Genomic DNA, 15,946 nt, shown 5'->3' with positions numbered 1-15,946 from the left:
AATATTACCAGTCATTTTTGCCACCTTTCAGCCAGTATACTACAAGCACAAGCAATGCCTAATTTTAACTCAAGCATCCTCATACTGTCCTTTACAACCGAAGAACTGTAACACTACCCGGCAAGCCAACATGCTATTGCCCAAATCCCATGAGCTCCGACGTACGTGCGGTGCATTTACACACTCAGAACACACTCCTCGGACTTTATTGAATTCACAACATTGGGTTTCATGGGCAACGGACTGACCCACAGGATGCTGACTCCATAATCTTTCTTATTGTACCTCCCAATCGGATGTTCCGTGCTAGCTGGGCATTCTAAGTCAGGCATGTGGAGCAGCCTGGGGAACTTTGCCATAAATTCCTGGAAGTCAGCAGGGGAACCGTTAACCGGAGATCAGAAAAACTTTTTTTTCCAAGGCTGTTCTCAGGAATATACCCCTAATCTCTCCAATTTGGATAGCGGGTCCTAAGCCTTCGTATAGTGAATTGTCTCAGACCATAGGCGACGATGTTACCAATGCCAGACATCCAGCATCCTCCGGGCACAGCTCCATTCCGAGACGTTCGGCACCGGTTGATGACGTCAGCGCTGTGCTACGTCGGAAGGGCGTTCCGGCGACCGCGAAGCCTGGAAGTGAAGTAAGTGGAGGTTCATACTTAACTTGCCAGCCGTTGGGCAGGGAGGGTGGAGGGAGGGTGTCTCTCTTTGAAGTCCTTTCTCTCCGAGTCTGGGGTTGGGGGAGGCGTGGAAACGGCGCACCCCGGTCAAGAGAGACAGCGGTCTCTCTTCGATCCCCACCCGCTGTTGAAAGGCGCTGCCTTGGAAGGTATTTGCTATCCCCAGAGTTGGGTGTGTCCGTCGCTCCCGCTCGAATCCTGTCTCCCTATCCTCGACGGTGCCCGATGGGCTTCATGCCCCTCTAGGAGAGCCTTTCCTGCCTCTCAGGACAGGGCGTTCAATTCAGCTGCCTGGGAAGGGGGGGGGAGGCAAGCAGAAGGGGGTGGTGGTCCTGCGAGGCTCCTTATTCTCTGACTGGTATCTTGAGGGCTTAGTGCAGCCTTAGCAGCTACCAGGAGCTGCTCGGTAAGGCTGGCTTGTGCTCTGTTTAGTTCACACCACGCCATCAGGCTTTATTTAACTCCGGTTTATAGAGCAAACCGTAGCTGTCATGATTCTCAATAATAAGCAGTGGTTTACAGCCATTGTGGCTAGGTTGATAGACAGCCCTAAGGTAAAATACGGTTTGCTTTTTAAAGTTCTTATTAAGGAAACGGGATTTCCTGTCTCGGTAACAATCCTACAACATACATGAAATTGATAACTTACACAAGGCTGCCGAATAATTTTGTTTCTTCGCAGAATATGAATTGGAATCCTTTTGCCATCGGTGTAATCTGATATGTGTAAACTGCCCAGAGTTACTTTGGTGAGATGGGTGGTGTAGAAGTTACGTTATAATATAACTTCTACACCATCCATGATATCATGAACCTATGATATTATAGTAGTATTATAATATTATAATATCATAGGTTTGGTACTAAGTACACTACTCATTTACGTACTTATTTAGCAGGAAGGCTAACAATGTATTTGGTATCCCTTACCGTTAAGAATTGGATTCAGATTAATTGTTCATGTGTTATCTTTCTGTGTTTAGGTTACAACAAATGACAAAAATATTTTTTTCCTTGGGTGCTTATTAAAATTTTGCAAATGTAGTCTTGAAAAGCAAATTTGTTTCAGTTGAGAGTTTTATGTAAAAGTGACTTGATATAGTTACGCCAGTCTGAGTAGCTGGAGTAGAAAAAGGGATAATTTATTTTGCTGTACTTAGGATCTGAATTTAAGGCATTATATTAGTGCTAGGTCAGAGAGAGAGAGAGAAAAAATCTTCATAAGTGGTAGTACCTAGTCAGGGAAGATGGGATTGGCTGGATGGATTGGATAAATTGATGACTTTGATGAAGAGAGGAATTCCCAAAATCTTGAATAAGGTTGTTGTGTATACATGCTTAAACAAAAAGAAGCTGTTCCAGAAATTTAGGACAAGTGCTGCCCCCATTTGGAGAACTCTGGAAAATCTTGAGGAAATGGGATAAGATCACAGCCCTGGATTTACTGCTGAAATGGTTATCCTGATAGCAATTTAATTGCCAGGAGAGCTATAGAATAAGAATAGAATAGAATTTTATTGGCCAAGTGTGATTGGACACACAAGGAATTCGTTTTGGTAGGAAATATGTGTCCTAATATCAAAAGTAACTTTTGATATTAACCATCACTGGAATTGATTCAGGTTTGGGCATTTGGGACCCCATTTTTTTAAAAAAATCCTGCGTGCAGGATCTGCCCAGGAAGTGATAAAGTATTTCTAAACTCTTCATGAAACTTGTGCCATGTAGTCCTGAGGAATACTGTTCTGCATTCTACACTTTTAAACATCCACATTAGGAATGGACAATCTCTTAACAATGTGATCCTTATTTTTCTTTGTTTTTCTTTTGGGTTGAAGCTTTCTGCTTCCATTCTCATGCATAACTCTATAAAACAAAAATGTTGCATCCCTGTAAATAAATCATTTTGCATTGAATCTTGATGGGATAATTTTGGGGTGCTACAATACAGCTTGTAGACTGCGTATTTTCCATATCTGTCCTAAAAGAATGGAAGATCTGGATATGGAAATTAATCCCTTTTTAACTCCAGTCTATCCCAGAAATGTGCCAGGTGCCAATTAAGAGAAAGAGAGAGAATAATACAAACTGCAAAGATAAGAGATTAAGAAAATAAGAGATGAAATGAGATTTATGTTGTATTTTAAAAGAAGGTGATGAGTTGCTAAAATTGTTTAAATTTAAATTGTAAACTTGTGATAAAGTGGTCATTGTTACTAATATGTTTGGATAAGTGAATTGTGTTTTATTTTGTATTGTTCCTAATTACTTTTTTTAAAAAAATGTACATTGAAGTATATTTTATTAATCAAATTTATATATTACTCATCTCTGCCTCTTTTCAAGGCAGTATGCATTCTTGTTACATAGGATATTTTAATGGAGGGTGATTTGTACATAGCATAACATATATTTGTATTACCAACAGGGCCCTGAGGAAGGCAATGACTGAGTACAAACTGGTGGTAGTAGGAGCTGGGGGTGTTGGAAAAAGTGCCCTGACCATCCAGCTTATCCAGAATCACTTCGTAGATGAATATGATCCTACTATTGAGGTAAGGCTTTGAGAGTACTAACATTTTAGCATATTAAATATGTTTATGTCCTTTTCATTCTGTTTATGGAAGCTGTCCTTGATACTTAAACATTTTGTTTTATCACTTTTTGCTGTCAATCACTGGTCTCTGATATTTATTTTCACTGCCTTGAAAAATGAATTGGAAAAGACTTGTTAAGGAAGCATGCGGCAGAAGATGTTGTAGGACCGTGATAGCAAACCTATGGCACGCGTGCCACAGGTGGCACGCATAGCCATATCAGTGGGCACGCCAGCTCAGCTCCGGTGAGCATTTGCATACCAGCCAGCTGATATTCGGGCCTTCTGGGCCCACTAGAAGTAGAGAAACAGGCTATTTCCTGCCACCAGAGGGCCTGTGTTGGGTGGGGAAGGCCCGTTTTTTCTTTCTCACCTGGCTCCAGATCCTCTTTATGCATCTAGGGAGAGTGAAAACAGCCTTCCCCAGGCCCTCTGGAGGCCCAAAACGGCCCGTTTCCCAACTTTTGGTTGGACAGGAAGTGATTTTTTTGCTGTCCCCAGCCTTCAGAAACTCCTAGAGAGGCTCTAGAGGCTGGGAAACGGACTGTTTTGGGCCTCCGGAGGGCCTCCGAGAGGGTGGGGAAGGCTATTTTTGCCCTCCCCAAATGCATAGAGAGGATCTGCAGCCAGGTGAGAAAGAAAAACGGGCCTACCAGGCCATCATGTGCCAGGAGCGGGGGGGAAGAGGGGTTGCGCGTGCATGCGCAGGGCGGGACATATAGAATTATGGGTGTGGGCACATGCGCACGTGAACTTTCTTCCCCCCCCCCTCGTGGCACGCAATGGCAAAAAGGTTAGCCATCACTGTTGTAGGATAAAAGTAAGGATGAACAATAAAATAGAGAGCCATATTAAGTTTTGATGTTATAAGCCATGTCACAAAAGAAGCTGAGGTGATGTAAAAAAAATTGAAATGGGAAATTAAATATGAAAATGATGTTTAATTAGATTACTTAATTTTTAAAATTTAAGATATTATGATTACCCTTTCTCATCTTATCTCGATTATAATTTCAAAAATAGTTTTGTTCATTATCATTGAATGATTGCATATTTACTTTTGAAACTGCATTGATTTTCCATAGGATTCTTACCGCAAACAAGTTGTTATTGATGGAGAGACTTGTTTGCTAGACATCTTGGATACGGCAGGACAGGAGGAATATAGTGCCATGAGGGACCAATATATGAGAACTGGGGAAGGCTTTCTTTGTGTGTTTGCCATTAACAACAGCAAATCATTTGCAGATATAAATCTTTACAGGTAAATTCTCCTTATTAATGACAAGAGATAAGATCGAGTGGCACATTGTCTGCTAGCGAGATGATTAGTCAGGCAGTGATTAATAACTGCTGAGATATTTTAGTCAATATTGTATATTGGTGCCAAATGCAACTTTGAAAATGTACTGGACACTAGTTGTGGAAGATTAGGAACATCTGGTTACTAAATGGATTAGAACCGTGGTCCCCAACCTTTCCACTTCAGTGGCCTGGAACAGGTGGGGGCATGTGAGTGGCAGGTGCACACGCACGTGTACAGCTCCATTGGTAGAAGTGGGCCTGCACACGCTCCGCTTGTGTGAATGGAGCTTTGTGTGCAAGCTCCACACATAAAACTCCTCTTTGTGCTCACACATGAAACTCCATCGTGAGCAGCAAGCACTAGCACTCATGCACAAAATTCCACTCATGAGTGGAAGGTGCTTGAGTGAAGAGTGTTCACATACAAAGCTCTATTTCACTCTGAGTGTGCATGTAAACTACCCCGCCACTCTTGCAAGTAGAGCTTCATGTGCGCACTTGCCTATTGTTTGCGGGGCTCGGTTTAGAATAGGCCTCAGCCCAGGGGTTGCATTAGAAAATATATATATATGAAGTTAACCATAAAATAGACTTGAAGGATGTCTTTTCAACCTCAGTGTTTTACTAGCATTTGTTGTTGTTATTAGTTGCGAAGTCGTGTCCAACCCATTGCGACCCCATGGACAACATTTCTCCAGGCCTTCCTGTCCTCTACCATCCTCTGCTGTCCATTTAAACTCATGCCTACTGCTTCAGTGACTCCATCCAGCCACCTCGTTCTCTGTCGTCCCGTTCTTCTTTTGCCCTCAATCTTTCCCAGCATTAGGCTCTTCTCCAGTGAGTCTTTCCTTCTCATTAGGTCGCCAAAGTATTTCAGTTTCATCTTCAGGATCTGGCCTTCTAAAGAGCAGTCAGGGTTGCTAGTAGCAGGTAAATTTGATTTCATTTCTACCCTCTTTTATCTAGAAAATAATGCAACATAATATTGGATTTAATTCCCTCAATAGAGAATATTAATTTGGCAGAATAATTCCCTCAGGATTGTAAGTCAGAGGCAGGTATCAGTTTCATCTTGATTGGGCTGTTCATCAATGACAGCAGAAACCGTATCAGAAAAAAGCACAGAAAGTATGTGTTCACTCTCCCATTAACATATCCCATCATTCTGAGGAAAGATTCATTTTCTTTTTTCCTATCGTATCTTTCCCCAGAGAGCAAATTAAAAGAGTGAAAGATTCAGAAGATGTACCAATGGTATTAGTGGGAAACAAATGTGATTTACCAACAAGAACAGTAGATACCAAGCAGGCTCACGAAGTAGCAAAGAGTTATGGTATTCCATTCATTGAAACATCTGCCAAAACAAGACAGGTAATGAATTCTTGTATTCTGTTCATATCTTAAGAAAATAGCTAGAGTTATTGTTAGATATATGGACAAATCTGATTTATTATTTATTATTTATTTATTTGATTTTTATACCGCCCTTCTCCCGAAGGACTCAGAGTAGCTGAATTTTGAAGAAGTGCAGTCCACTTCCCTAAGTATTTTCTGTTACTTAATAAGTTCTTATGCATTTAGGTTTTCTTTACATTTAATTGTGAATTAAACTGTGTAAGAAACAGTTTATGTTTGGGATGCAAAAACCTAGTTCTTTAAGAATAGAGGAGGATTCTTAACATTAATGAAGAACATTAAATTCATCATAGAGTTTTTCAGGAGGAATGTGAGAAAATAAAGTATAGGAAATAATTTACTTACTTAAGACTGTATGTTTCTCAACTTTTCATTCAGGGTGTTGAAGATGCTTTTTATACACTGGTTAGAGAAATCCGTCAGTATCGAATGAAAAGGCTCAACAGTAATGAAGATGGGAATCAAGGCTGCATGGGGGTGTCGTGTCTTGTGATGTGATGAGGTAGGATTAAACTAGCTGATGGCTTATGTTTGACAAATATGGTAAAGCAGTGTTTCTCAACAATGGTGACTTTAAGATCTGCGGACTTCAACAGCATTCCACAGACAGCACATTCTGGGAGTTGAAGTCCGCAGATCTTAAAGTCACCAACATTGGGAAACACTGAGGTATGATATAACATTTTTGAACTATTAAGTATTTTGAAGACAATTTGAAATGTATAACCTTTTCTGTCATTGAGCTGATAAGACCCTGGATATGCCTCTAGAAAACTCATTTACGTTAAAGGATTTAGTGAAAAGTACCTGGTAGTGTCATAATTACTGGTAGAGAATGTTGCTTTATTATGTTGCAAATCAATTGAAGTTGATGCAGTTGGTACCAAGTCTCTGCATTATATTTTATAAAAATGAAAGTTCTAGCAGTTTGGATAGAATACTCCTGATGATAAGACATGTATGCTTGTAAGCCTACCAGCCTCTGGAATTTCAGTTGCCTGTACTTTATATTGTCATGCACTAGTTCATTGTCTAGAAATCAAAATTAAATGTGTAGGTCTTCTTGGATTTTGGAGAGACATTCTGAGACAAATCTGTGCTAATAATTTATGTCTAACAGAACAGAACTAACAAAACATATTTATCTATTTCAGCTGCCTTTGAATCATCCATCCAAGTTCAAAGTTGAATCTTAATTCCACTGTGTTGCATTTCATGACGATGCCTTGGCCAGTATCATGCAAGTTGCCAATTGATTAATACTAAAACATTCTATCAGCACCAGAAGATACTCTTTCTGAACATCTACCTCTTTGCTCAGTTGAGCATGCAAAGAAAGTCTCATATGTTATGTGTGCGATATTTCACTTTCCTTTCTTAGGTAGGTTCAAACAGAGAAACTGATTATATGGGAACTATAGAGGCCAAATGCCTTGAAAGAAATAACATCTCATTTTCTGGAAAGAAGGCTGGAATGAATTGTGATCATGCTATTCTGAAAAAGCCATTACATAGCATTGTACGGTAACATACTTGATTTCCTGTATACCATTTTAAACCAGGATAATATTTCTTATACTATGTACTTAAATATTCCTATTGTACATTAGGTTAATCACATCTAGTCTAACCTCTTTAATTCTAGCCTTTTTATAACAAAAGTAAAATTATTTGATTATCAAGTGCCTCTACAAAGGCAAGCTAGACCTTAAGCCTTATCATGCTGTTTGCAGCTCTGGTTCCTAGCTGACCCATCCTGAATGTTTTAAGCTGACTCAGTTCATTGGTCTGTGTTAACCCAGTATTATCTATGCTCAGCTTTATTGTCTTATCTTTCCCAATGAACTGTATGTGGGAACTTTTGCAGAAGATATTTACTAGCCCTGGGCTTTGTCATTAGAGTTTCTCGCATCATTGGCTGAAAAGCACTTTGAGATTAAGATTCTCCTGAGGAAATAGCAGTCAGTTGCTATTTTCCGGTTTTAAATATAATACATTCCATTTACCTTGTGCTTGAAGGTACTGATGTTTTCATCAGGACCACTTATTAGCTGTGGATACTGTCAACAGCTGCTACTCCATTATCGGTCGTAAAACATGGCTGTGTGAAGTTTGTGTAGAAAAAAAATCTGTTTTATCCCAGCTATTTCTGCACTTCTATTTTTAGTTAAACTTGTTTACTCATTTGATACCTTTGTCAAGCACAGTGTCTTTAGACTTACTAGTTAAGAAATGTATTTAGGGAATCAACTTCATTGGCATTATTCATTTTGAAAGCTCTCTCCAGGCTACTGCTGTGCAGTGAAACTAGAGGTGAAGAGCTAGGGTAAAATGGAACTAGAGGAGTAGAGGATGAATGTAATTTTCCTGCTGCTTAAAAGTAGGATTAAATCGATACTGTACATTTATCCTTACAAAATATGGAGCTGGATTCCTCAGTAGCCTCCATACCTCTATCATAAAAGAAAAGGAGCTGTGAGTTTTCCTTTCTCTAATGCTGAGGAGTAGTTGATTGGATTACTATTTATATGATGTATCCAAAATCTGGTCCTGAATCCCATGTATGTGTATCATCTCACTTTTAAGTAAGTGGGTGAGTGAACTGCCTTCACTGAAAGTAGATGCTTAAAATGATGTGAGGTGATATAAAAGCTGTCTGTGTGACTGTTTTACATATCTGATTAATGTGGTTATGTATAGAAGCACAGAAATGACTTCAATAGAAATTGAGTTTGTGGTCATTAAATGGTTTACTGGTTTACAATATTGCCATTTTACTGTATACATTCTAAATTGGATAGAAAACCACTATCCAACTTAATCCAAACTATCTAAGTACCAAGTAAGAAAGTTGGCATATTATTTCCTAAATATATACCGTATTTTTCAGAGTATAAGACACACTTTTTTCTCTCCTATAAGAGGCTGAAAATTTGGATGCGCCTTATATTCCGAATGTAGCTTTTTTTCAGTCCTAACGAGGCAGTAGCTAGTGAAGCGATCTTCATGGTTTGTCTGCTTTTCTCATTGTTTCTCTCTCCAAAGATTAATTGTGCTTTAGAAGCTGTTTTTTATTCCCCAAGCGGGATAAAAACGGACGCTAGCCAGATGAATACCTGATAGGCAGATTTTTTTTTCCTATTTTCCTCCCAAAAACTAAGCTGCGTCTTATAGTCCGAAAAATATGGTAACTTACCATAATGGATCATTTCAGGTATACTTGATCTGAAGCTAATTTCATACAGTATTACATAGGACCATACAATAATGTGTTCATATGCTTTACTGCTGGCTAATGTGTTAATTTTAAACCAAGCAAAACACTCATTTGCTCAAGAAATTGTGTCACCTGAGCAATAAATTGATACTGTTTAAAGTCCCTTTGCATGTTGCTTAATGCTACATAGCATTTAGTTTTTTCTTAGTGTGATTCGTTTGTTCTGTGGTAGATATGTGGCATATACACTGGTGAAGATAGTGAAATGTCCTTAATTTTGTAAGTCAGCCAGCTGTGTAAATTACAGGAGCATTACTGCAGAACATGGGACTGCCTAAATAGAAGTACAGCAGATTGTTGGGCTTAAAAGAATTATTGAGAAATCACATTTCTTGGTTAGCATTTGCAATTTGGAAATTGTAATTCCAGGAGCCTGAATATAAAATGTCATTTGTGGCTCAGTGTTCTGCATGTTTGTCAATGAATCTGAAAAGCACATAGTAATATATTTATGGTATATATTACTTATATATTACCAAATATATGGTAATTTTCCATCTGGGGTTCACTTGTATTAAATAATGTTTCATTACAAGTGAGACATAGGTTAATTAAGAAGCAGTTTGTAGAATGAAGTAGGTGAAATCAGCTAATTTGGGTGATGGAAGCAATTTTCAAACACCTGTTTGCTTCAGCATGTAAAACGTTTATCTAAAAGTTGGTAACATTTGCAATTCTCACCGTCTTTCAGTTCTTGAAATTTCCTCCACTTACATTTGTATTATATACAGAGGATGTTGTAGTGGCTAACCTGGGCCACAACAATATATTATTCATGAGTGGTATCTGCTATCTTCTTCAGATCACGATTTGTCTCTTTCTGTAACGCTAATTATAAAAGGGAGTCAGTGGAGACCATTTGAAAAAACATACAGAAGTGACAAATACGAAGCTAAATGTCATATACGCATAGTCCTTGACTTACAGCCACAATTGAGCCCAAAATTTCTATTGCTAAGCAAAGCAGTTAAGAGAGTCATAAAGTCACTTTTTTCAGTGCCGTTGTAACTTTGAACTGTCACTTACAACCAATCACTAAATGAATGGTTGTAAATTGAGGAATTTAGGAAAGCAAGCACATAGATTAATCTATAGATTATTTCTATAGCATTATTGCTCACAAATTATCATGAACAGATCTATAACTAAAATAAGTGCATAGTCTTGAATAAGAGTAAGGTACATGCTGATAGTGTCTGTTGGTTGCAGATTTAAAAAGTAGTGTCTTAAAATAACTTTTACAACCATATTCTTCAGCTGATCAGGGATATCTTTGTTATTTTAGAAAAGAATCTCACAGATTCATGTAAATCTGCAGAAGCCCTTGCCAAAACAAGTTGGATTTTTAGTTTACTCTGCTCATAACATTAGATATGGGAAAAAAATCTATTGCAAGCTGGGCTTCCACTTACAGGTCCTTGTTTTTCTTCTAACTGATTATAATAATGCTGTTAAAATTACACTAATAATTTGTTGCAGGTGCCATACATATTAATTTTACTGGACTATTGAACAGAAAACAAGATTACAGTGTTTAATATGCTTAATATTTTAAAACATTTTCCATTACTAAAAGGATATGCCTGATACAGCAGGATAGTACTATGCAAACTTAGACAAAATAGTGATCCTTTTTAAAGGAAATGGTTTCCTTTACAGGATGAATGGCTTCTGTAAGTTGCCTGCTGGGTCATGTGTGTATTGTCTTGTTTAATGTTTCAGAATGTTTAATATACTGTTTCAGAAATATTTGTGCCCATATGAAAATGTAATTGACCCACTGAATCTTATGGTCAGTTTCTTCTGTTACCTGTTATCTGTGATTTAAAAAAATACCTCTACTGATCTCTAAACTTTGATAAGATACATTTGGACTGTTTGAAAACAAAAGTGCCTTTGTTGCCTAATAAATTTGAATTCCTGGAAATATATGTACAATTAGAAATTCCCAATCACAGCAAGTGACAGCAATTTGCCAATTTTGGTTAATTTTGGAAAAGCTAAGCAGGGTTGAATGGAATTAGTATCACAAGACTATTTAGATAAAAAATTCAACAAACCCTTTTACCCACTTTCATACTATTGCCATATAGCCATCGGGAGTCAAACTTCACTAGAGAGACTTTAACAATTTCATCTTTTTAATGTGAGCATAAAATACCAGCTAGTCCCTTACTCATCTATTATAATATATGATAGAGCCTAGACATGGTTAGGCTCTATTTTCCATGGACAAAACAAGAATGAATGGCAAGATGCTGTGTATATTAGTGAAGGTCATCATTGATAAAACATTGGAGTCAAGATTCTGATCATAATTCAGAGGCAGCTAAAAATAATTCTTAACTTCTGGAGCTGATATTCTCTCAAGTTATGTTTGTTTGGATAACAAAGTGACTTATTTTAAGAATGCTGTAATATTTGCTGTAACACCTGATTTCACTTTTTAGTTATACTTATTTTTAGGTCTCATAACTGAATACCACAATTAATATAGGACAATAGATGCTATGTGGATTAAAAAAAAATGGGCCATGCTTCCATTGTATGGTATTTCATGAACTTACTCTGGATTTCCAGACCACTAAATGTTAAAGGTTGACATATTGTCAAAGCACTAAGTCTAATTCCATTGTAATGTAATCATTTTTGAATGTGTTTAAGCAAGCAGTGTTTTTTTTCCCTAAAATATACAAATATTTCTTTATTGTGTTTGTTCAGTAATTGGGTCAGAAACAAAATCCCCTACTTTGTATTGTGAAATGTGAGTAATTCATAATTACCAAAACCTGTAACTATTACAAGGTGAATCTTTCTCAAATGACTGGACCACCTTCAAAACATTGTCCTGGAGGTTTTTGAATAATTACAATACATTTTAGCCTGGTCAGTTCCTTAGATCAGGGGTCTCCAACCTTGGCAACTTTAAGCCTAGAGGACTTCAACACCCAGAATTCTGGGAGTTGAAGTCCTCCAGGCTTAAAGTTGCCAAGGTTGGAGACCCCTGCCTTAGATTGCCTTAGATTGTTCAAGTCTTGTGGTCAGTCACAGATTTTAGCTAAATGTTTGGCAACTTAGAAAATATTTTGTTGGTATTATAGAAGGGCAGAAATATATATTTCTGTCAAAAAAAGAAAACTTATGTTCCACCTACTCTATTTTTTTTCTTTTCCAAATTACATATTGTAGTGTAGGTGAATTTCAGATTCTTCTTCCTTAAAAAATAATGGAAATTCCAGAAAAACTCATTGACCACATGAGAAAGTTATATGCAGGGCAAGAAACCACAGCATGCTATTTAATACTCCTTCCTCCTCCTATTTTCTCCACAAAAATCACCCTGTGAAATGATTTGGGCTGAGACAGAGAGCGCGACTGGCCCAGGTTATCCATCCAGCTTTCATGTTGAAAAAAGTGGAAGGTATAAGATGACAGCCAACAGCAAAACAGATAGCTTCAGTTACAATAGGGATGAGTGTACCATTGGAAGATCTGAAAGATCAGCTTAGGGATTGTTAGTCATGGGGAAAATGTATGCGGTCACTAAGAAGTGAAAATGACTTGATGGCACATAATCACCTACAGTTTAAAAGATACAACTCGAAACCAAGGTTGGAAACAAATGGCCCCCATAACATCTTACTTAGCAGTCAGATATGCAGGAAGCAGCATCTAATAAGTCCTGGAAGGAACAATACCCTATCAAGGAAGAAACTATAATCCTAGCCAAGCTGTTATATATAAACAATCAGCAAGCTCCACCCTCCGGTGAACTGATGATACTATGTAGCATGGTAATGAAATGTTTGCAGGAAAATATGCTCAGAAGTCAAAACCCAACAGTTCAACCCAGTGCTATGTATATTTTCTACTACTGGTATTTCATTATGATTTTAGAAATATCTTACCAATTATTTCTATCTTGCAGACAAAAAATCCTGGCCTTGAAAGAAGCAGAAGTTTAAAATTTTCAATTTTGATATAATTAAAATATATTTTACTGTAATTTTTAAAAGAAATATAAAAAATAATAAAATACCATCATAAAGGAGCAACTGCAAAAGACATAATGAAACAATCAACATCTTCAAAATAATACAATTCACAAGAAAAAAACAATACGCTACCCTTCCTAAATATCTGAGGGAGATGGATGGTTAAGAAATATGAAATATAAATAAAAATATCAGCAGAGAAAATGGCAGCAAATTAGAAACACTAATATCAAAAACCTACTCACACTAACTAAAAACTACTCACAGTAACCAAGTGTTCCACTATTAAAGTAATGACCCAAACTCCCACAAAAGGAGCTTTATAAGAATATTATTCAGATGAGCAAAAACAACTGCAGCAACCAAGAACAGAAAAAGAAAACTAACTGCTATACATCTTCCAACATAATGGATACTTATACAACTTTATCAAAAAATGCCTGGTATTTTTTTTATTTATTTTCTGTAGGCAACTGGATTTCCTTGTTTTTTTCTTTGAAGACGTCTATATATATACACATCTATTTACATACAAACACACACACACACATGTGGAGGTTATCGTTCTCCTCAGGGTCAGATGAGTAGTGCTCCTGGTTCCTGTAGTCCCCGCAATTTTTTCTGCTGGAAATCCATTCCTACTCCCACACCATTCAAAGGGTATTCATCCCAAATTGTAAAAAGAAGTGAAATACCTTCAAAGAAAAAACAAAGTCCAGTTGCCCCCAACCATGACCTGGATGACTGACAATTTGGGATGAACACCCTTTGAATGATTTGGGAGTAGGAATGTATTTGCAAATATTTATTTACTTGTAAAACTACGGTAACTCTGGGCAGTTTACAATCGTAAAAGGTAAAATCTAAATTAAAAACATAAGTTAGTACAAAAAGTCAAACACTGCGGCAATTAAAAGATGGGGAGGGCAGGAGCAGGATGTGGAGAGGTGGGATCTGTTACTAATTGATTAATCACCTCCACTGTGGTTGATCAATTAACAAAAGTTTACTATGGTTTATAAATCACAGTATGATCTGAGTTCACAGAGCACCATGTGTGTTCTAATCTAGGCCATAGAGATGTAGATTGGAGAATTGTTGCTATCTAAGGCTCAAATAAATTCAATTTATAAGCTGTTTCAATCATTCAAGCGACTCTAAGCAACAAATATTAAAGCAGTGACAAAAAAACAGCAAAGATACTAAGCAATATATATTACAATGTTGGAGGGAAATACAGAATACAACCAAGAATAAAATATCCATGCCGGTGCAGAGTCCTAAATCAGCTAAAGCCTGCTGGAAGAGCCACATGCTTCCCTAAAATGACAATAAGGTTAGGGCTGTATAGATAAGAAGGGGAATGTTGTATCTTTGTAGTTCTCTATCACAAGGCCACAACCTCCAAAAGATTTCTCCATACATTTTCTGTTCTTTTTCTGATGACCCTACTCTACTTCATCTGACTTTTTGAATAAAAGAGGTCACAAGAGCTCAAAAGGGAATTGGTGTTACTGTAGAGTCTGAAGGTCATTCTTGGTTTCAGATGCAGTTTTAATACCTTTGACATTAACTGCAGAAATATTAGAAGCAAATGTACTTTTACCTCCAGCTATAGGCGGGGAGATAGTTTTCTGAAAACGAATTGAGAAAGCTGGGAAGGTCTTCCCAAAGATGACATGTGGGACTGGACTTCAGGGATTCAGTAAATTAACATATTGAGCTCGGCCTGAACACTAGGATTTAGAAAAGGTTCCAATTGCATTTCAAAATGGAAGAATATTTGAGGAAATTCCAACAAATAATTAGCATCTTTGAGAGAACAGTAACTTGTGATTCCTGTATTAAATTGTAGCTGATGTGAGTAAAAAGTAGTTCTGCAGATCATCTAAACCCTAAATCTTACCTGCATATATTGTGGTGAGACCCCTAAGGTAGCATTCTCGGTAGGAGATGCTGGGAGAGCACAGGTTGAGATCTTGATAAAGAGAACTATGTTTCCTATCTGACCTGACCTACAGCCCTTAAGTTAGATGTTGATGATGATGATGATGATTGGGCACAGTGGAGAATGCTGATCTGTAATCAACGCTAAAGTAAAATTTGGTTAACAAGTCAACAGAAATCCTTTGATGGGATCTTTATCCTCTACCAGACAAGCAATAAAATAAAACTATTGGGGGGAAAAAGTCTCCTAGACATATTCTGACAGGATATCCTTTCAGAGGAAAAAAAGTATCCCTTTTAGGTGACAGATTTAGTATTTAGATAATGCTTCTAATTTTTTCAGTTCCTTGAAAAAGTACTGCCTGAGGAATTCTGGGAGTTGGTGTCCAGACCTGTTAAGTTGTAAAGATTCAGAAACACTGCTCTGAATTGTGGGCAGTCACCGGCTAAGTCTATGCTCTTCCATCAGGGGCTAATAATACTTCTGTTCTTACTGCAAAAAAAGAAAAAGTAGCAATAGCAGATAAACCTAACATTTAGCTATTTGTCAGCTAAATTAATCTCAAATTGTGCAGGTCTCATTTATATGGCATAAGACCTATGGAACAGAAACCTTCCAGATATGTGTAGTGGCAGCTGAGCCATGGTCTATTGAATAAACTACAGTTGAATTGGTTCACAAAATATCTTAAATCAAAACCCACCAGACTTCATTACAGCTTAGAATG

General features: G+C 37.5%; 1 protein-coding gene across 2 annotated transcripts; it reads left to right on the top strand.

Annotated features, from left to right (window-relative positions):
- The first annotated feature begins 608 nt into the window (after nucleotides 1-608).
- NRAS (NRAS proto-oncogene, GTPase) lies at nucleotides 609-11,981 on the top strand. 2 transcript variants are annotated; one of them, XM_058176877.1, is made up of 6 exons: nucleotides 609-643; nucleotides 3,111-3,237; nucleotides 4,364-4,542; nucleotides 5,795-5,954; nucleotides 6,378-6,501; nucleotides 7,154-11,981. In XM_058176877.1, exons 2-5 carry the CDS (start codon nucleotides 3,127-3,129, stop codon nucleotides 6,495-6,497), a joined length of 570 nt encoding a protein of 189 aa, XP_058032860.1. In that variant the 5' UTR covers nucleotides 609-643; nucleotides 3,111-3,126; the 3' UTR covers nucleotides 6,498-6,501; nucleotides 7,154-11,981. The 2 variants fall into 2 exon arrangements, with proteins under 2 accessions (XP_058032860.1, XP_058032861.1); XM_058176878.1 differs by lacking the exon at nucleotides 609-643 and adding an exon at nucleotides 691-831.
- The last annotated feature ends 3,965 nt before the right edge of the window (nucleotides 11,982-15,946 follow it).

The sequence above is a fragment of the Ahaetulla prasina genome, chromosome 3 (assembly GCF_028640845.1).
Source record: "Ahaetulla prasina isolate Xishuangbanna chromosome 3, ASM2864084v1, whole genome shotgun sequence".
Lineage (NCBI taxonomy): Eukaryota > Metazoa > Chordata > Lepidosauria > Squamata > Colubridae > Ahaetulla > Ahaetulla prasina.
The sequence above is the reverse complement of the archived record's forward strand: the minus strand, read 5'-3'. Positions and strand labels throughout refer to the sequence as shown.

What these genes read in the sequence shown, in the direction of transcription:
- NRAS (XM_058176877.1), top strand. Translation starts at nt 3,127, where the DNA reads ATGACTGAGTACAAACTGGTGGTAGTAGGAGCTGGGGGTGTTGGAAAA. An exon ending in AATATGATCCTACTATTGAG is followed by an intron (nt 3,238 to 4,363) that starts GTAAGGCTTTGA and finishes GATTTTCCATAG; the next exon opens with GATTCTTACCGCAAACAAGT. An exon ending in CATCTGCCAAAACAAGACAG is followed by an intron (nt 5,955 to 6,377) that starts GTAATGAATTCT and finishes CTTTTCATTCAG; the next exon opens with GGTGTTGAAGATGCTTTTTA.